The sequence below is a fragment of the Rana temporaria genome, chromosome 2 (assembly GCF_905171775.1).
Source record: "Rana temporaria chromosome 2, aRanTem1.1, whole genome shotgun sequence".
Lineage (NCBI taxonomy): Eukaryota > Metazoa > Chordata > Amphibia > Anura > Ranidae > Rana > Rana temporaria.
This window is the reverse complement of record NC_053490.1, coordinates 11,093,870-11,108,932: the sequence shown is the minus strand read 5'-3', so window position 1 is coordinate 11,108,932 and position 15,063 is coordinate 11,093,870. Positions and strand designations below refer to the sequence as shown.

At 53.5% G+C, this 15,063-nt stretch overlaps 1 protein-coding gene across 2 annotated transcripts; it reads right to left on the bottom strand.

Moving 5' to 3' along the window:
• Positions 1 to 1,035: 1,035 nt before the first annotated feature.
• NEU3 (neuraminidase 3) lies at positions 1,036 to 13,564 on the bottom strand. Of its 2 annotated transcripts, XM_040339836.1 has the most exons (3): positions 13,330 to 13,564; positions 8,074 to 8,281; positions 1,036 to 2,036 (listed from the first exon to the last, which is right to left on the bottom strand). In XM_040339836.1, exons 2-3 carry the CDS (start codon positions 8,272 to 8,274, stop codon positions 1,077 to 1,079), a joined length of 1,161 nt encoding a protein of 386 aa, XP_040195770.1. In that variant the 5' UTR covers positions 8,275 to 8,281; positions 13,330 to 13,564; the 3' UTR covers positions 1,036 to 1,076. The 2 variants fall into 2 exon arrangements, with proteins under 2 accessions (XP_040195770.1, XP_040195772.1); XM_040339838.1 differs by lacking the exon at positions 13,330 to 13,564 and having other exon boundaries at positions 8,045 to 8,122.
• Positions 13,565 to 15,063: the final 1,499 nt, after the last annotated feature.

The window sequence follows — 15,063 nt, the reverse complement described above, 5'->3', positions numbered from 1 at the left end:
GCGACTGAATCCCAGTACGCATGCTCCAAATGACGTCGGCAAATCGTCATGCTTTCGACGTGAACGTAAATTACGCCCAGCCCCATTCGCGGACGACTTACGCAAACGACGTAACTTTTTATAAATTTCAACGCGGGAACGACGGCCGTACTCAACATTGGCTGCGCCTCATAGACCCAGGGTCAACTTTACGCCGGGAAAAGCCTAACGTAAACGTCGTAACTTTACTGCGTCGGCCGCGCGTACGTTCGGGAATTCGCATATCTAGCTAATTTGCATACTCAACGCGGATTTCGACAAAAGCGCCACCTAGCGGGGCAAAAGAAAATTGAAAATTCAGATCGGACGGCGTAAGAGACTTACGCCTGTCGGATCTAATGGTTATCTATGCGTAACTGATTCTAAGAATCAGTCGCATAGATACGACGGCTCAACGCAGAGATACGACGGCGTATCTGGAGATACGCCGTCGTATCTCGGTTGAGAATCTGGGCCAAGAGGCGGGATTTATGATTTCTCCAATCACAAGCAGGGGGGGCGGGGGATTTTGCTCCTCCAGGCATTCCCGGCCAGGGCAAGTACTGTCGGTGAGTAAAGCGGTGATGTGGCGCCCTTTTTTGGGGGCATCAGATTGGCCCGGGTGGGTGGCTGTCAGTTTCCTTCTGGGACACTGTATTGTCCTGGAATAAATGTGCCCGGAAAAGACCTGCGAAATGCGGGACTGTCGCGGGCAATCCGGGACACGTGGTCACTCTACTCCAGCTGCATACAGGGGAGCTATGAAGTTGAGGCTGCTGACATCACATCCAAGATGGCGGTACCCAGCAGCAGTCTTAGGAGTTTTGATATCTACACGGGGGAGGGGGTCAGTATCATGCCTAAAATACGTTAAGTGCTCATTGAATCTTATGGGAAGGTTTGTGTTGGTCTGGAGACAGAGTCTCTTTAAATGTAACAGTAAAAAGCCATGTTTAGAGTAACTAAACAAGAACAAGGCATGCTGGGACTTGTAGTCTGTAGACAGCTGACGCGGCATTGTTTCCAAACATTTATTGGAGGTTGTAACAAGAAACCGATTAACGTTTTGACAAATTTTCCAACAGCTCCTCTACGGTGAACCTTCGAAAGACGATGTTTTCACAAGCGTCTACGCCACACTCGAAGAGGCATCCAAATGCATGTGTGCCCTGGCAGACGGCTAGGTCGGAGTACCCGCTGGGGCCCTGGTTAATGATCCACGGTTGGTTCCATCCAGTGGGTTTCAGTGGGGATTTGTTTAGGTAGATCCCTAAGTCAACCCTTTCATATTTGCTCGTTGGGTGGGAGTAGAGCAGCCAAGACTTAGCATCCAGGTCATCTGCCTCTTGGTGGCTCTCTAAGGGCTGGTAGCTCACCACACTTCCCTGGCACCCATGGGGTGGTTCACAAAGGTTCCTGCACAGATCAGAACTGTCAAACCCCTTGGCCTGGTCGCTACTGGTAGCTTCTACCCGGTAGTGCTTTTTTGTCCGGGCGCTGCAATACAACATGTCAGGACCGTTGCAGCAGGACACATATGCCACCTCGCACTCGCCAGTCTGCCGTTGCCAAATGGTGCACCCCCTGTGCCATCTTTTACCATGGTCATCACTGTAGAAGATGAAAGAGTGAGGCTTGGTTTTCCATGGAATGGGTAGACCGCAGACACGGGAGTGGATGTAGTAGAGGTAGGCCGGCACTATCAGCTTTCCCGATAGGGACTGGATTCCGTGACCAGGCCCAACAGCCACGGTGGCACAGTTCTCCAGCTCCTTGCCCAGAACGTCCTCCGTTACGTCCACTAGGGAGTTCCAGGATTTGCCGTAGTCGGTGCTGGTGACGTAGCAGATTCGGGCAGCGTTTATGCCGGTAATGATCTGCCTCATTTCTGAGCAGTTTCTCCGGACGCAGATGAAGAAAAGGAAGACGGTTCTGGTGTGCTTGTCGTACACCGGGCACGGGTTCATGGTACGGTGGTCCAGTAGCTTGGCTTGTTTCAAGGTAATCATGTTTTCCCACTGGAGGAAGAAAATGATAATACATTTATTACAGCCACAAAACCCTTCAGTTTAGCCTATTGCCGGCCCACTCACAGTAGAGGTACAGCAAGCAAGCAGTAGAGCCAGGCACCGCAACGTTGCGGTGTGCTTTCTGGTCTGGGGGCGCGCATGCACGCACCCCCCCCCTCCAGACCCGTGTTGTGATTGGCCACAGCACAAGTTTCGCAGCAAATTTCAGGCAGCGATTTTGTCTGAAACCTGCTGATTGGCTGTGGCCAATCACAGTACAGAGTTCTGTGTTTACAAACGGAAATGCAGGGAGAAAAACAGCCAGATCAATAAGTAAAATCAGCACACATTACACATTGTTAGGCACACAATTAACTAGGGTTGTCCCGATACCGATACTAGTATCGGTATCGGGACCGATTCCGAGTATTTGCGGGAGTACTTGTACTCCCGCAAATACCCCCGATACCGGATCCGATACCACCCCCCCCCTCGCCGCCGCCGCCACCGCGCCGCATCCCCGCCGCCTGGTTAATACGGGCGGGGAACAATACAGCTTTCATTTCCTCGCCGCGTATAGACACTCCCCCTTGCTCGGGTGAACTGTCCAATCCCGAGCAGGGGGGAGTGTCTATACGCAGGGCGGCGCAAATCACTACAGCTATTCAAATGAAAGCTGTAATGTTCCCCGCCCGTATTAACCAGGCGGCGGCAGCGGGGATGCGGCGGGATGCAGGTAAGGGGGACATGGCTGCATATGGGGGGAGACATTGCTGCATATGGGGGACATGGCTGGATATGGGGGGGGGGACATGGCTGCATATGGGGGGACATGGCTGCATGGGGGGGGACATGGCTGCATATGGGGGGAGACATGGCTGGATATGGGGGGAGACATGGCTGGATATGGCGGGAGACATGGCTGCATATGGGGGGAGACATGGCAGCATATGGGGGGGAGACATGGCAGCATATGGGGGGGAGACATGGCTGGATATGGGGGGAGACATGGCTGGATATGGGGGGAGACATGGCTGGATATGGGGGGACATGGCTGCATATGGGGGACATGGCTGCATATGGGGGGGAGACATGGCTGCATATGGGGGGAGACATGGCAGCATATGGGGGGGAGACATGGCTGGATATGGGGGGAGACATGGCTGGATATGGGGGGGGGACATGGCTGCATATGGGGGGAGACATGGCTGGATATGGGGGGAGACATGGCTGCATATGGGGGGAGACATGGCTGCATATGGGGGGGGACATGGCTGCATATGGGGGGGGACATGGCTGCATATGGGGGGGCATGGCTGCATATGGGGGGGACATGGCTGCATATGGGGGACATGGCTGCATATGGGGGACATGGCTGCATATGGGGGGGAGACATGGCTGCATATGGGGGGAGACATGGCTGGATATGGGGGGAGACATGGCTGGATATGGGGGGAGACATGGCTGGATATGGGGGGAGACATGGCTGGATATGGGGGGAGACATGGCTGGATATGGGGGGAGACATGGCTGGATATGGGGGGAGACATGGCTGCATATGGGGGGGGGCATGGCTGGATATGGGGGGGGACATGGCTGGATATGGGGGGAGACATGGCAGCATATGGGGGGGACATGGCTGGATATGGGGGAGACATGGCTGGATATGGGGGGGACATGGCTGGATATGGGGGGGGACATGGCTGGATATGGGGGGGGGACATGGCTGCATATGGGGGGGGGACATGGCTGCATATGGGGGGGGACATGGCTGCATATGGGGGGGGACATGGCTGCATATGGGGGGACATGGCTGCATATGGGGGGGACATGGCTGCATTTGTGGGGGGGACATGGCTGCATATGGGGGGGACATGGCTGCATATGGGGGGGACATGGCTGGATATGGGGGGGACATGGCTGCATTTGTGGTGGGGACATGGCTGCATATGGGGGGGACATGGCTGCATTTGTGGGGGGACAAGGCTGCATTTGGGGACACATTTAAAAAAAAGTATCGGTATCGGCGAGTACTTAAAAAAAAGTATCAGTACTTGTACTCAGTCCTAAAAAAGTCATATCGGGACAACCCTACAATTAACCCGTTAATTGCCACTAGATATTAACCCCTTCCCAGCCAGTGTCATCAGTACAGTGTCGGTGTACAGTATTATCACTGTATTAGTGTCACTGGTGACATCAGTGTCAGTAAGTGACCGTCCCAGGGCCCGTCAACCTATCACAGTCCCACTAGAAGTCGCTGATCACCATCTTTACAGTACATTGCCTTGAAAAAGTATTCATACCCCTTAAATTTTCCACATTTTGTCATGTTACAACCAAAAACGTAAATGTATTTTATTTGGATTTTATGTGATAGACCAACACAAAGCGGAACATAATTATGGATTGGAAAGAAAATGATAAATGGTTTTCAGAATTTGTTACAAATAAATATCTGAAAAGTGTGTGTGTGTGTGTGGGGGGGGGGGGGGGCATTTGTATTCAGCCCCCTTTACTCCGATACCCCTAACTAAAATCTAGTGGAACCAATTGCCTTCAGAAGTCACCTAATTAGTAAATAGAGTCCACCTGTGTGTCATTTAATCTCAGTATAAATACAGCTGTTCTGTGAAGCCCTCAGAGGTTTGTTAGAAGACCTTAGTGAACAAACAGCATCATGAAGGCCAAGGAACACACCAGACAGGTCAGGGATAACATTGTGGAGAAGTACAAAGCAGGGTTAGGTTATAAAAAAATATTCTAAGCTTTGAACATCTCACGGAGCTTCTGTTCAATCCATCATCGGAAAATGGAAAGAGTATGGCACAACTGCAAACCTACCAAGACATGGCCGTCCACCTAAACTGACCGGGCCGGGCAAGGAGAGCATTCATCAGAGAAGCAGCCAAGAGGCCCATGGTAACTCTGGAGGAGCTGCAGAGATCCACAGCTCAGGGGGGAGAATCTGTCCACAGGACAACTATTAGGCCTCGTACACACGACCAAACATGTATGCTGAAACTGGTCCGCGGGCCAGTTTCAGCATACATGTTCGGTCGTGTGTGGGCGCGAGCGGGCCGAATTCCAGCAAACATTTGCCCGCCGGGCCTTTTCCCAGCGGGCAAATATTCCTGGACTTGTTTTAAAACCGTCCGCTGGAATCCTGCCCGCTCGGACATGTCCAGGCGCCCGCCGTCCCTCGCATGCGTCGAATGACTTCGACGCATGCGTGGAAGCATTTTAAAGGCGGGCCGCCCACGTCGCTGCGTCATTGTCGGGGCGACACCGCGTCATCGACGCGGCGACACCGCGGACACGCCCCGCGTATTGTTTACGCGCGGACTTCTGTACGATGGTGTGTACAACCATCGTACAGAAGCCCTCTGGCAGACATGTATGGTGAAAACGGTCCGACGGACCGCTTTCACCATACATGTTTGTTCGTGTGTACCCGGCCTTAGTCGTGCCTCCACAAATCTGCCCTTTATGGAAGAGAGGCAAGAAGAAAGACATTGGAGAAAGAAAGACATAAGAAGTCCTGTTTGTAGTTTGTAAAAAGCCATGTGGGGGAGGGGACACAGCAGACATGTGGAAGAAGGTGCTCTGGTCAGATGAGACCAAAATTGAACTTTTGGCCTAAAAGCAAAACGCTATGTGTGGCGGAAAACTAACACTACACATCACCCTGAACACACCATCCCCACCGTGAAACATGGTGGTGGCAGCATCATGTGGTGGGGATGCTTTACTTCAGCAGGGACAGGGAAGCTGATCAAAGTTGATGGGAAGATGGATGGAGACAAATACAGGACAATCTTAGAAGAAAACCTGTTAGAGTCTCCAAAAGACTTGAGACCGGGGGGAGGTTCACCTTCCAGCAGGACAACGACCCTAAAGTACAGCCAGAGCTACAATGGAATGGTTTAGATCAAAGCATATTCATGTGTTAGAATGGCCCAGTCACAGTCCAGACCTAAATCCCATTGAGAATCTGTGGCAAGACTTGAAAATTGCTGTTCACAGACGCTCTCCATCCAATCTGACAGAGCTTGAGATATTTTACAAAGAAGAAGAATGGGCAGAAATGTCCCTCTCTAGATGGGCAAAGCTGGTAGAGACATCCCCAAAAAGAATTGCAGCTGTAATTGCAGAGAAAGGGGGTTCTACAAAGTATTGACTCCGGGGGGCACCATACAAATGTACCCCCCACACTTTTCACATATTTGTAAAAAAAAAAATTGAAAACCATTTATCATTTTCCTTCCACTTTACAATGATGTGCCACTTTGTGTTGGTCTATCACATAAAATCCCAATAAAATATATTTACGTTTTTAGTTGTAACATGACAAATAGGCAGATTCAGAAAGACTTAGGCCGGCGTATGAGTAGATACGCCGGCCTAAGTCTGAATCTGCGCCGACGTGAATTTAAGCGTATTCTGGTAACCAGATACGCTTAAATTAGGCTCAGATACGAGCAGCGTAAGTGTCTTACACCGTCGTATCTTAAAGTGTCATTTTTAGGCTGACCGCTAGGTGGAGCTTCCATTGAGTTCGGCGTAGAATATGTAAATCGTAAGATACGCCTATTCACGAACGTACGTGCGCCCGTCGCAGTAAAGATATGCCGTTTACGTAAGGCATTTTCAGGCATTCCATCAAATAGCTGGACTAGTAATGTTAAGTATGGCCGCCGTTCCCGCGTCGAAATTTGAAAATTTTACGTCGTTCGCGTAAGTCGTCCGTGAATAGGGCTGGACGTAATTTACGTCCACGTCGAAACCAATACGTCCTTGTGGCGTACTTTGCCGCAATGCACACTGGGAGATGTACACGGACGGCGCATGCGCCGTTCGTAAAAAACGTCAATCAGGTCACAGTTAATATACATAAAACACGCCCCCGCATCCTCATTTGAATTAGGCGCGCTTACGCCGGCCCCATTTACGCTACGCCGCCCTAAATTAGCAGGCAAGTACTTTGTAAATACAGTACTTGCCTTGCAAACTTACGGCTGCGTAGTGTAAATAAGATACGCCGCCGCAACGATGCGCCGCCGTACCTGAATCCAGCTACAAATGTGGAAAATATCAAAGGGTGTGAATACTTTTTCAAGCTGGCATCGGTGCATCCCTAGTGACAACACGTCTTGGCATGTCACTTCTGCAGAGGCAGTGGCCCGGATTCAAGAAGCAATTGCGCCTGTGTAACCATAGTTACGCAGCGCAATTGCTTACTTGCCCCGGCGTTACGAATGCTCCTGATTCAGGAACATCGTAACGCCGACTGCAGCCTAAAATCTGCGTGGTATAAGGCTCTTATGCCACGCATATCTTAGGCTGCATTCTTGCGATGACCGCTAGGGGGCGCTCCCATTGTGCTCAGTGTATAGTATGCAAATTGCATACTAACACCGATTCACAATGTTGCGCGAGCCCTGCGTACGCAATTTACGTTGTTTCCGTACGGCGTGTTTAGCGTAAGGCTGCCCCTTCTAATAGCAGGGGCAGCCAATGCTAAAGTATACCCATCGTTCCCGCGTCGCGACGTTCGAATTTTACGTAATTTGCGTAAGTGATTCGTGAATGGCGCTGGACGCCATTCACGTTCACTTTGAAGCAAATGAAGTCCTTGCGACGTCATTTGCCGCAATGCACGTCGGGAAAGTTTCCCGACGGAGCATGCGCTCTACACTCGGCGCGCCTAATTTAAATGATTCCCGCCCCCTACGGGATCATTTACATTAGGCGCCCTTACGCAGGGCAAGTTTACACAGCGCACACGCAATTTACGGAGCTACTGCTCCGTGAATCGCGGGTAGCGCAGGAAATTTGCAGGGGCGCAGGGCAAAAACGCTGCGCCTCCGTAACAAAGGGGCAAATCTACCTGAATCCGGGCCGGGGTTGTCAGCTCATACAGGAAGTAGGGGGCTTCCTAGCAGAGCAAGAAGAATACAAATTTATCGCAATTTCCACGATTTGGATTTTTTTGGGCTGTTTTCATTACCATTTACCTGACCCGGGTCCAGATAATAGAACGTACCCGCAGAGTCCCATGAGCCTCCACTCCTCTCCTCATCACCAGGCACAGAGCGTCCTGATCCCGGGGCGACAACCGCTTCTCTGCAAACGCCAAAAACATGGAGGGATGCTCGATGTAGATGAGGGCCGGGATCCGGTACGTCATGCCGCAGGGCTCCCGCTTGAACAGTGTGGACACGTCCGGTACTGCCGCCTCCGCCATGGTGTATCTGGAGAACATCACATATCAGTCTGTGCACCACAGGAGCTTACACTCTAATACCCCCCCTCCCCGCCCCCAACATTCTATATTTATACAGCTCTGACATATACCATGATAAAGTACAAATAATGACCCAGATCAGTCTGCGCCAGAGCAGCTTACACTCCAACTAGACGCGTGTGCTTCGTTTTGTTTTGCGAATTGAAATTCTGACAAATTTTGAGTTATGCAGAAATTCGGATGATCCAAATTTCAGATATAAAATAGTAACAAATTCGACCATCTCCGAAATATCAAACAAACTGGGTCTGTGGTGTCGTCTCCCCCCAGTCTGTGGTGTCGGTCCCCCCCTGGTCTGTGGTGTCGTCTCCCCCCGGTCTGTGGTGTCGGTGCCCCTGCCCGGTCTGTGGTGTCCGTGCCCCCCCCCAGTCTGTGGTGTCGGTCCCCCCCCCGGTCTGTGGTGTCGGTGCCCCCCGGGTCTGTGGTGTCGGTGCCCCCCGGGTCTGTGGTGTCGGTGCCCCCCCGGGTCTGTGGTGTCGGTGCCCCCCCGGGTCTGTGGTGTCGGTGCCCCCCCGGGTCTGTGGTGTCGGTGCCCCCCCCCGGGTCTGTGGTGTCGGTGCCCCCCCCGGGTCTGTGGTGTTGGTGCCCCCCCGGGTCTGTGGTGTCGGTGCCCCCCCTGGTCTGTGGTGTCGGTGCCCCCCCTGGTCTGTGGTGTCGGTGCCCCCCCTGGTCTGTGGTGTCGGTGCCCCCCCTGGTCTGTGGTGTCGGTGCCCCCCCCCTAGTCTGTGGTGTCGGTGCCCCCCCCCTAGTCTGTGGTGTCGGTGCCCCTGCCGAGTCTGTGGTGTCGGTGCCCCCCCCGGTCTGTGGTGTCGGTGCCCCCCCCGGTCTGTGGTGTCGGTGCCCCCCCGGTCTGTGGTGTCGGTGCCCCCCCTGGTCTGTGGTGTCGGTGCCCCCCCTGGTCTGTGGTGTCGGTGCCCCCCCGGTCTGTGGTGTCGGTGCCCCCCCTAGTCTGTGGTGTCGGTGCCCCCCCTAGTCTGTGGTGTCGGTGCCCCCCCTAGTCTGTGGTGTCGGTGCCCCCCCTAGTCTGTGGTGTCGGTGCTCCCCCGGTCTGTGGTGTCGGTGCCCCCCCTGGTCTGTGGTGTCGGTGCCCCCCCTGGTCTGTGGTGTCGGTGCCCCCCCCTAGTCTGTGGTGTCGGTGCCCCTGCCGAGTCTGTGGTGTCGGTGCCCCCCCCCCGGTCTGTGGTGTCGGTGCCCCCCCGGTCTGTGGTGTCGGTGCCCCCCCTGGTCTGTGGTGTCGGTGCCCCCCCTGGTCTGTGGTGTCGGTGCCCCCCCGGTCTGTGGTGTCGGTGCCCCCCCTAGTCTGTGGTGTCGGTGCCCCCCCTAGTCTGTGGTGTCGGTGCCCCCCCTAGTCTGTGGTGTCGGTGCCCCCCCTAGTCTGTGGTGTCGGTGCCCGCCCAGTCTGTGGTGTCGGTGCCCCCCCGGGTCTGTGGTGTCGGTGCCCCCCGGTCTGTGGTGTCGGTGCCCCCCCGGTCTGTGGTGTCGGTGCCCCCCCCCCCCCCCGTCTGTGGTCTCCCAGTCAGTGTCAGAAAGTGTGGTTGTCAAGTCTGTGTCTGCACCTATTGAGGGTGCGGGACCAGAGTGTATGGTGGTGCCAACCCCTCCTCCTCAGCGTGGCAGAAGTGCGGGTGGAGTGAGGGAAGGATTGGAGGATGGAAGAGGTGGGAAGGGCATGAGGGTGGCTGGTGCAGAATGCAAGGTGAATGATGTGGAAGCTGGGGGGGGGGGTGAGTGATGTGGAAGTTGGGGGGGGGGGGGTGAATGATGTGGAAGTCGGGGGGTGAATGATGTGGAAGTCGGGGGGTGAATGATGAGGAAGTCGGGGGGGTGAATGATGTGGAAGTCGGGGGGGGGAATGATGTGGAAGTCGGGGGGGGGAATGATGTGGAAGTCGGGGGGGGAAAATGATGTGGAAGTCGGGGGGTGAATGATGAGGAAGTCGGGGGGGTGAATGATGTGGAAGTCGGGGGGGTGAATGATGTGGAAGTCGGGGGGGTGAATGATGTGGAAGTCGGGGGGGTGAATGATGTGGAAGTCGGGGGGTGAATGATGTGGAAGTCGGGGGGTGAATGATGTGGAAGTCGGGGGGTGAATGATGTGGAAGTCGGGGGGTGAATGATGTGGAAGTCGGGGGGTGAATGATGTGGAAGTCGGGGGGAATGATGTGGAAGTCGGGGGGAATGATGTGGAAGTCGGGGGGTGAATGATGTGGAAGTCGGGGGGAATGATGTGGAAGTCGGGGGGTGAATGACGTGGAAGTCGGAGGTGAATGACGTGGAAGTCGGGGGTGAATGATGTGGAAGTCGGGGGGTGAATGATGAGGAAGTCGGGGGGTGAATGATGTGGAAGTCGGGGGGTGAATGATGAGGAAGTCGGGGGGTGAATGATGAGGAAGCCGGGGGGTGAATGATGAGGAAGCCGGGGGGTGAGTGATGTGGAAGTCGGGGGGTGAATGATGAGGAAGTCGGGGGGGTGAATGATGAGGAAGTCGGGGGGTGAATGATGAGGAAGTCGGGGGGTGAATGATGAGGAAGTCGGGGGGGGTGAATGATGTGTAAGTCGGGGGGTGAGTGATGTGGAAGTCGGGGGGGTGAATGATGTGTAAGTCGGGGGGTGAGTGATGTGGAAGTCGGGGGGGTGAGTGATGTGGAAGTCGGGGGGGAATGATGTGGAAGTCGGGGGGGGGGAAATGATGTGGAAGTCGGGGGGTGAATGATGAGGAAGTCGGGGGGGTGAATGATGTGGAAGTCGGGGGGGTGAATGATGTGGAAGTCGGGGGGGTGAATGATGTGGAAGTCGGGGGGTGAATGATGTGGAAGTCGGGGGGGTGAATGATGTGGAAGTCGGGGGGTGAATGATGTGGAAGTCGGGGGGTGAATGATGTGGAAGTCGGGGGGTGAATGATGTGGAAGTTGGGGGGTGAATGATGTGGAAGTCGGGGGGAATGATGTGGAAGTCGGGGGGTGAATGACGTGGAAGTCGGAGGTGAATGACGTGGAAGTCGGGGGTGAATGATGTGGAAGTCGGGGGGTGAATGATGAGGAAGTCGGGGGGTGAATGATGAGGAAGTCGGGGGGTGAATGATGAGGAAGTCGGGGGGTGAATGATGAGGAAGTCGGGGGGTGAATGATGAGGAAGTCGGGGGGTGAATGATGTGGAAGTCGGGGGGTGAATGATGAGGAAGTCGGGGGGTGAATGATGAGGAAGTCGGGGGGTGAATGATGAGGAAGTCGGGGGGTGAATGATGTGGAAGTCGGGGGGTGAATGATGAGGAAGTCGGGGGGGTGAATGATGAGGAAGTCGGGGGGGAATGATGTGGAAGTCGGGGGGTGAATGATGTGGAAGTCGGGGGGAATGATGTGGAAGTCGGGGGGAATGATGTGGAAGTCGGGGGGTGAATGATGAGGAAGTCGGGGGGTGAATGATGAGGAAGTCGGGGGGGTGAATGATGTGGAAGTCGGGGGGTGAATGATGAGGAAGTCGGGGGGTGAATGATGAGGAAGTCGGGGGGGTGAATGATGTGGAAGTAGGGTGACCACATTTCCAAACTGCCATTCAGGGACACCTCCCCAAAAAATAATAATATTTTTTTGCCAATTTTGGGGGCAGGGGCGTATCATGAAATCAGCGGGCCTGTGTGCAAGATCAAAAGTGGGCCCTAGGTCCCATCAAATACAGCCACTGTGCCCCATCTAATGCCACCACTGTGCCCATCAAATACAGCCACTGTGCCCCATCTAATGCCACCACTGTGCCCATCAAATACAGCCACTGTGCCCCATCTAATGCCACCACTGTGCCCCATCTAATGCCACCACTGTGCCCATCAAATGCAGCCACTTATGCCCCATCAAATGCCACCACTGTGCCCCATCAAATGCTGCCACTGTGCCCATCAAATGCAGCCACTTGGGCCCAATCAAATGCCACCACTGTGCCCCATCTAATGCCGCCACTGTTCCCATCATATGCAGCCACCTGTGCCCCATCAAATGCAATCACCTGTGCCCCATCAAATGCAATCACTTGTGCCCCATCAAATGCAATCACTTGTGCCCCATCAAATGCAGTCACCTTTTTTCATCATATGCAACCACTTATGCCATCAAATGCAGCCACTGTGCCCCATCAAACACAGCCACTGTGCCCATCAAACACAGCCACTGTGCCCCATCAAACACAGCCACTGTGCCCATCAAACACAGCCACTGTGCCCCATCAAATGCAGCCACTGTGCCCCATCAAATGCAGCCACTGGGCCATCAAACACAGCCACTGTGCCCATCAAACGTAGCCACTGTGCCAACACACATCGCCACTGTGCCCATCAAAGCAGCCACTGTGCCATCACATGCAGCCACTGTGCCAACACACGTTGCCACTGTGCCCATCAAACGCAGCCACTGTGCCATCAAATACAGCCACTGTAACCATCAATTATTATTGCCACTGACAGTTTGCCCCATCAATTGCCGCCATTGTGCCCATCAAACGCAGCCACTGGGCCATCAAAAAATTGAAATAGGGGGAAAAAGAAAAAAAAGTCATTTTCGGTTTGTTTTGTTATTTCGGTTTTGTTTCGGCTCTGAAATCTCCATTTCGGTGCACCCCTCATTTATATAGCTCTGATATAAACTGTAGGGAAGCACAAATAACGAGACAGATCAGTCTGCACCGCAAGAGCTTACACTCTAATCCCCCTCCCCATTATATATATAGCTCTTATATATACCATAGTGATGTACAAAAAAACGAATCGCTCAGCGCCAGAGAAGCTCCGCTTACATGTTCCACCCACTATTACTATTTATATATCTCTGACATATACAGTATGAAAGTACAAATAATAAGACAGATCAGTCTGCACCAGAGGAGCTTACACTCTAATGTCCCCTTCCTCCCTATATTTATATATAACTCTGACATATACTGTAGGGAGGTCACAGCTGTAAGTCCTGACACCCCTCCCCTCCCCCACACACAGAAATGTAAACAAACCTCTCCGTCTCCTATCCAGAGTCTGCACTAAAAAATGACAGCGAGCAGAGCAGCAAAACTAAAGGCTAAGATACAGGGTGTCTGCTGGCGGCCATTTTCTCGTAGAGCATTTCCTTACTGTAGAAGGGAGAGGCAAAAAGAAAATGGCTTCCGATTGCCCGAGGGAAAAATCGGCCTCTAGTGCACGTCCTCGTAAAGCGTTATTCTAACCCAACGGGTAACCTGAGGCGACTAACTGAGACACAACCTCACGCGTAGCTAAAGGCAACGTGAACACCGCCCACCTGGGAAGGCAGACCACGCCCCCGGCTGAGGAAGACACCGCCCAGTTAGCTAAGGCGGAGCTCGACGCTAGCAGACATAGACTCCGCCCACCGCCGTAAAGTGTAAAGTGACAGCTGCTGATCACTTTCCACACCCAGCAAATGTTTATTTACCTCTCCATAGCAACGCCCTGGCGTATATACATTTCCCTGTCAGTGATCAGTTCCTGGCGTATGTGCATTGCCCTCTCATAGGTAGATTCAGAAAGAGTTAGGTCGGCTTATCAGTAGATAAGCCGACCTAACTCAGAATCTACGCTGACTTATGTTTAAGCGTATGCTCAAACTGATATAACTTAAAGCGGGGGTTCACCCTATCGACGGGAAAAAAAATAATTTTTTTTCTTTTACCTTTAAATCAGGCATTGTAGCGCGAGCTACAGTATGCCTGTCCCGAATTTTTTCCCCCCATACTCACCTTGTAGTCGTCCATCGAAGATACCGGGGAATGGGCGTGCCTCTGGAGACGGAGGATGATTGACGGCCGGCTCTGGCGCGTCACGCTTCTCCGGAAATAGCCGAAATAGGCTTGGTCTTCACGACGCGTGCGCATAGCCTGTGCGCACGCGCCGTGAAGAGCCGAGACCTACTCCGGCTGTCTTCGGGGAGAGTGACGTGCCAGGGCCGGCCGTCAATCACCTTCCCTCTCCATAGGCACGCCCATTCCCCGCGGGAGCCGAAATCTACGATGGACGACTACGAGGTGAGTACGGGGTTAAAAAAATCGGGACAGGCATACTGTAGCTCGCGCTACAATGCCTGTCTCGATGGTAACATCAAGTACGAGAGGGTGAACTACCGCTTTAAACATATCTAAGGTACGACGGCTTGCGCCGTCCTATCTTAGATTGCAATATTTTGGATGGCCGCTAGGTGGCGCTTCCATTGCGGTCGGCGTAAGAATATGCAAATCACTAGATACGCCAATTCCCGAACGTACGCCCGGCCGACGCAGTACTTTTACGCCATTTACGTAAGAGATAGGCCGCGTAAAGTTAGAGCTAGGCCCTAGTGGAATAGTAATGTTAAGTATGGCCGCCGTTCCCGCCACGTCGTTTGCGTAAGTCGTCCGTGAATCGGGATTTACGTAGTTTACGTTCACGTCGAAATCAATAGGCCCGTGCGGCGTACTTAGCCGCAATGCACAACTGGGAAATGTAGGCGCCCGGCGCATGCGCAGTTTAAAAAAAACGTAAAAAACGTGAGGTCAAGCCTCATTAACATAAAACACGCCCCCCTCAAACAAATTTGAATTAGGCGCCCTTACGCCCGCCGCTTTAGGCTACGCCGTCGTAACTTAGCAGGCAAGTACATTGAGAATCATGTACTTGCCTAGCTAACCTACGCCGCCGCAAGTTTAGGCTCTTCTACGTGAATCTACCTATCAGCGATCAGTTCCTGGCGTATGTTC

Coding starts and splice junctions, on each gene's coding strand:
- NEU3 (XM_040339836.1), bottom strand. CDS start 8,274: ATGGCGGAGGCGGCAGTACCGGACGTGTCCACACTGTTCAAGCGGGAG. Junction 2,037..8,073: donor AGGCTCATGGGACTCTGCGG/GTACGTTCTATT, acceptor TTCTTCCTCCAG/TGGGAAAACATGATTACCTT.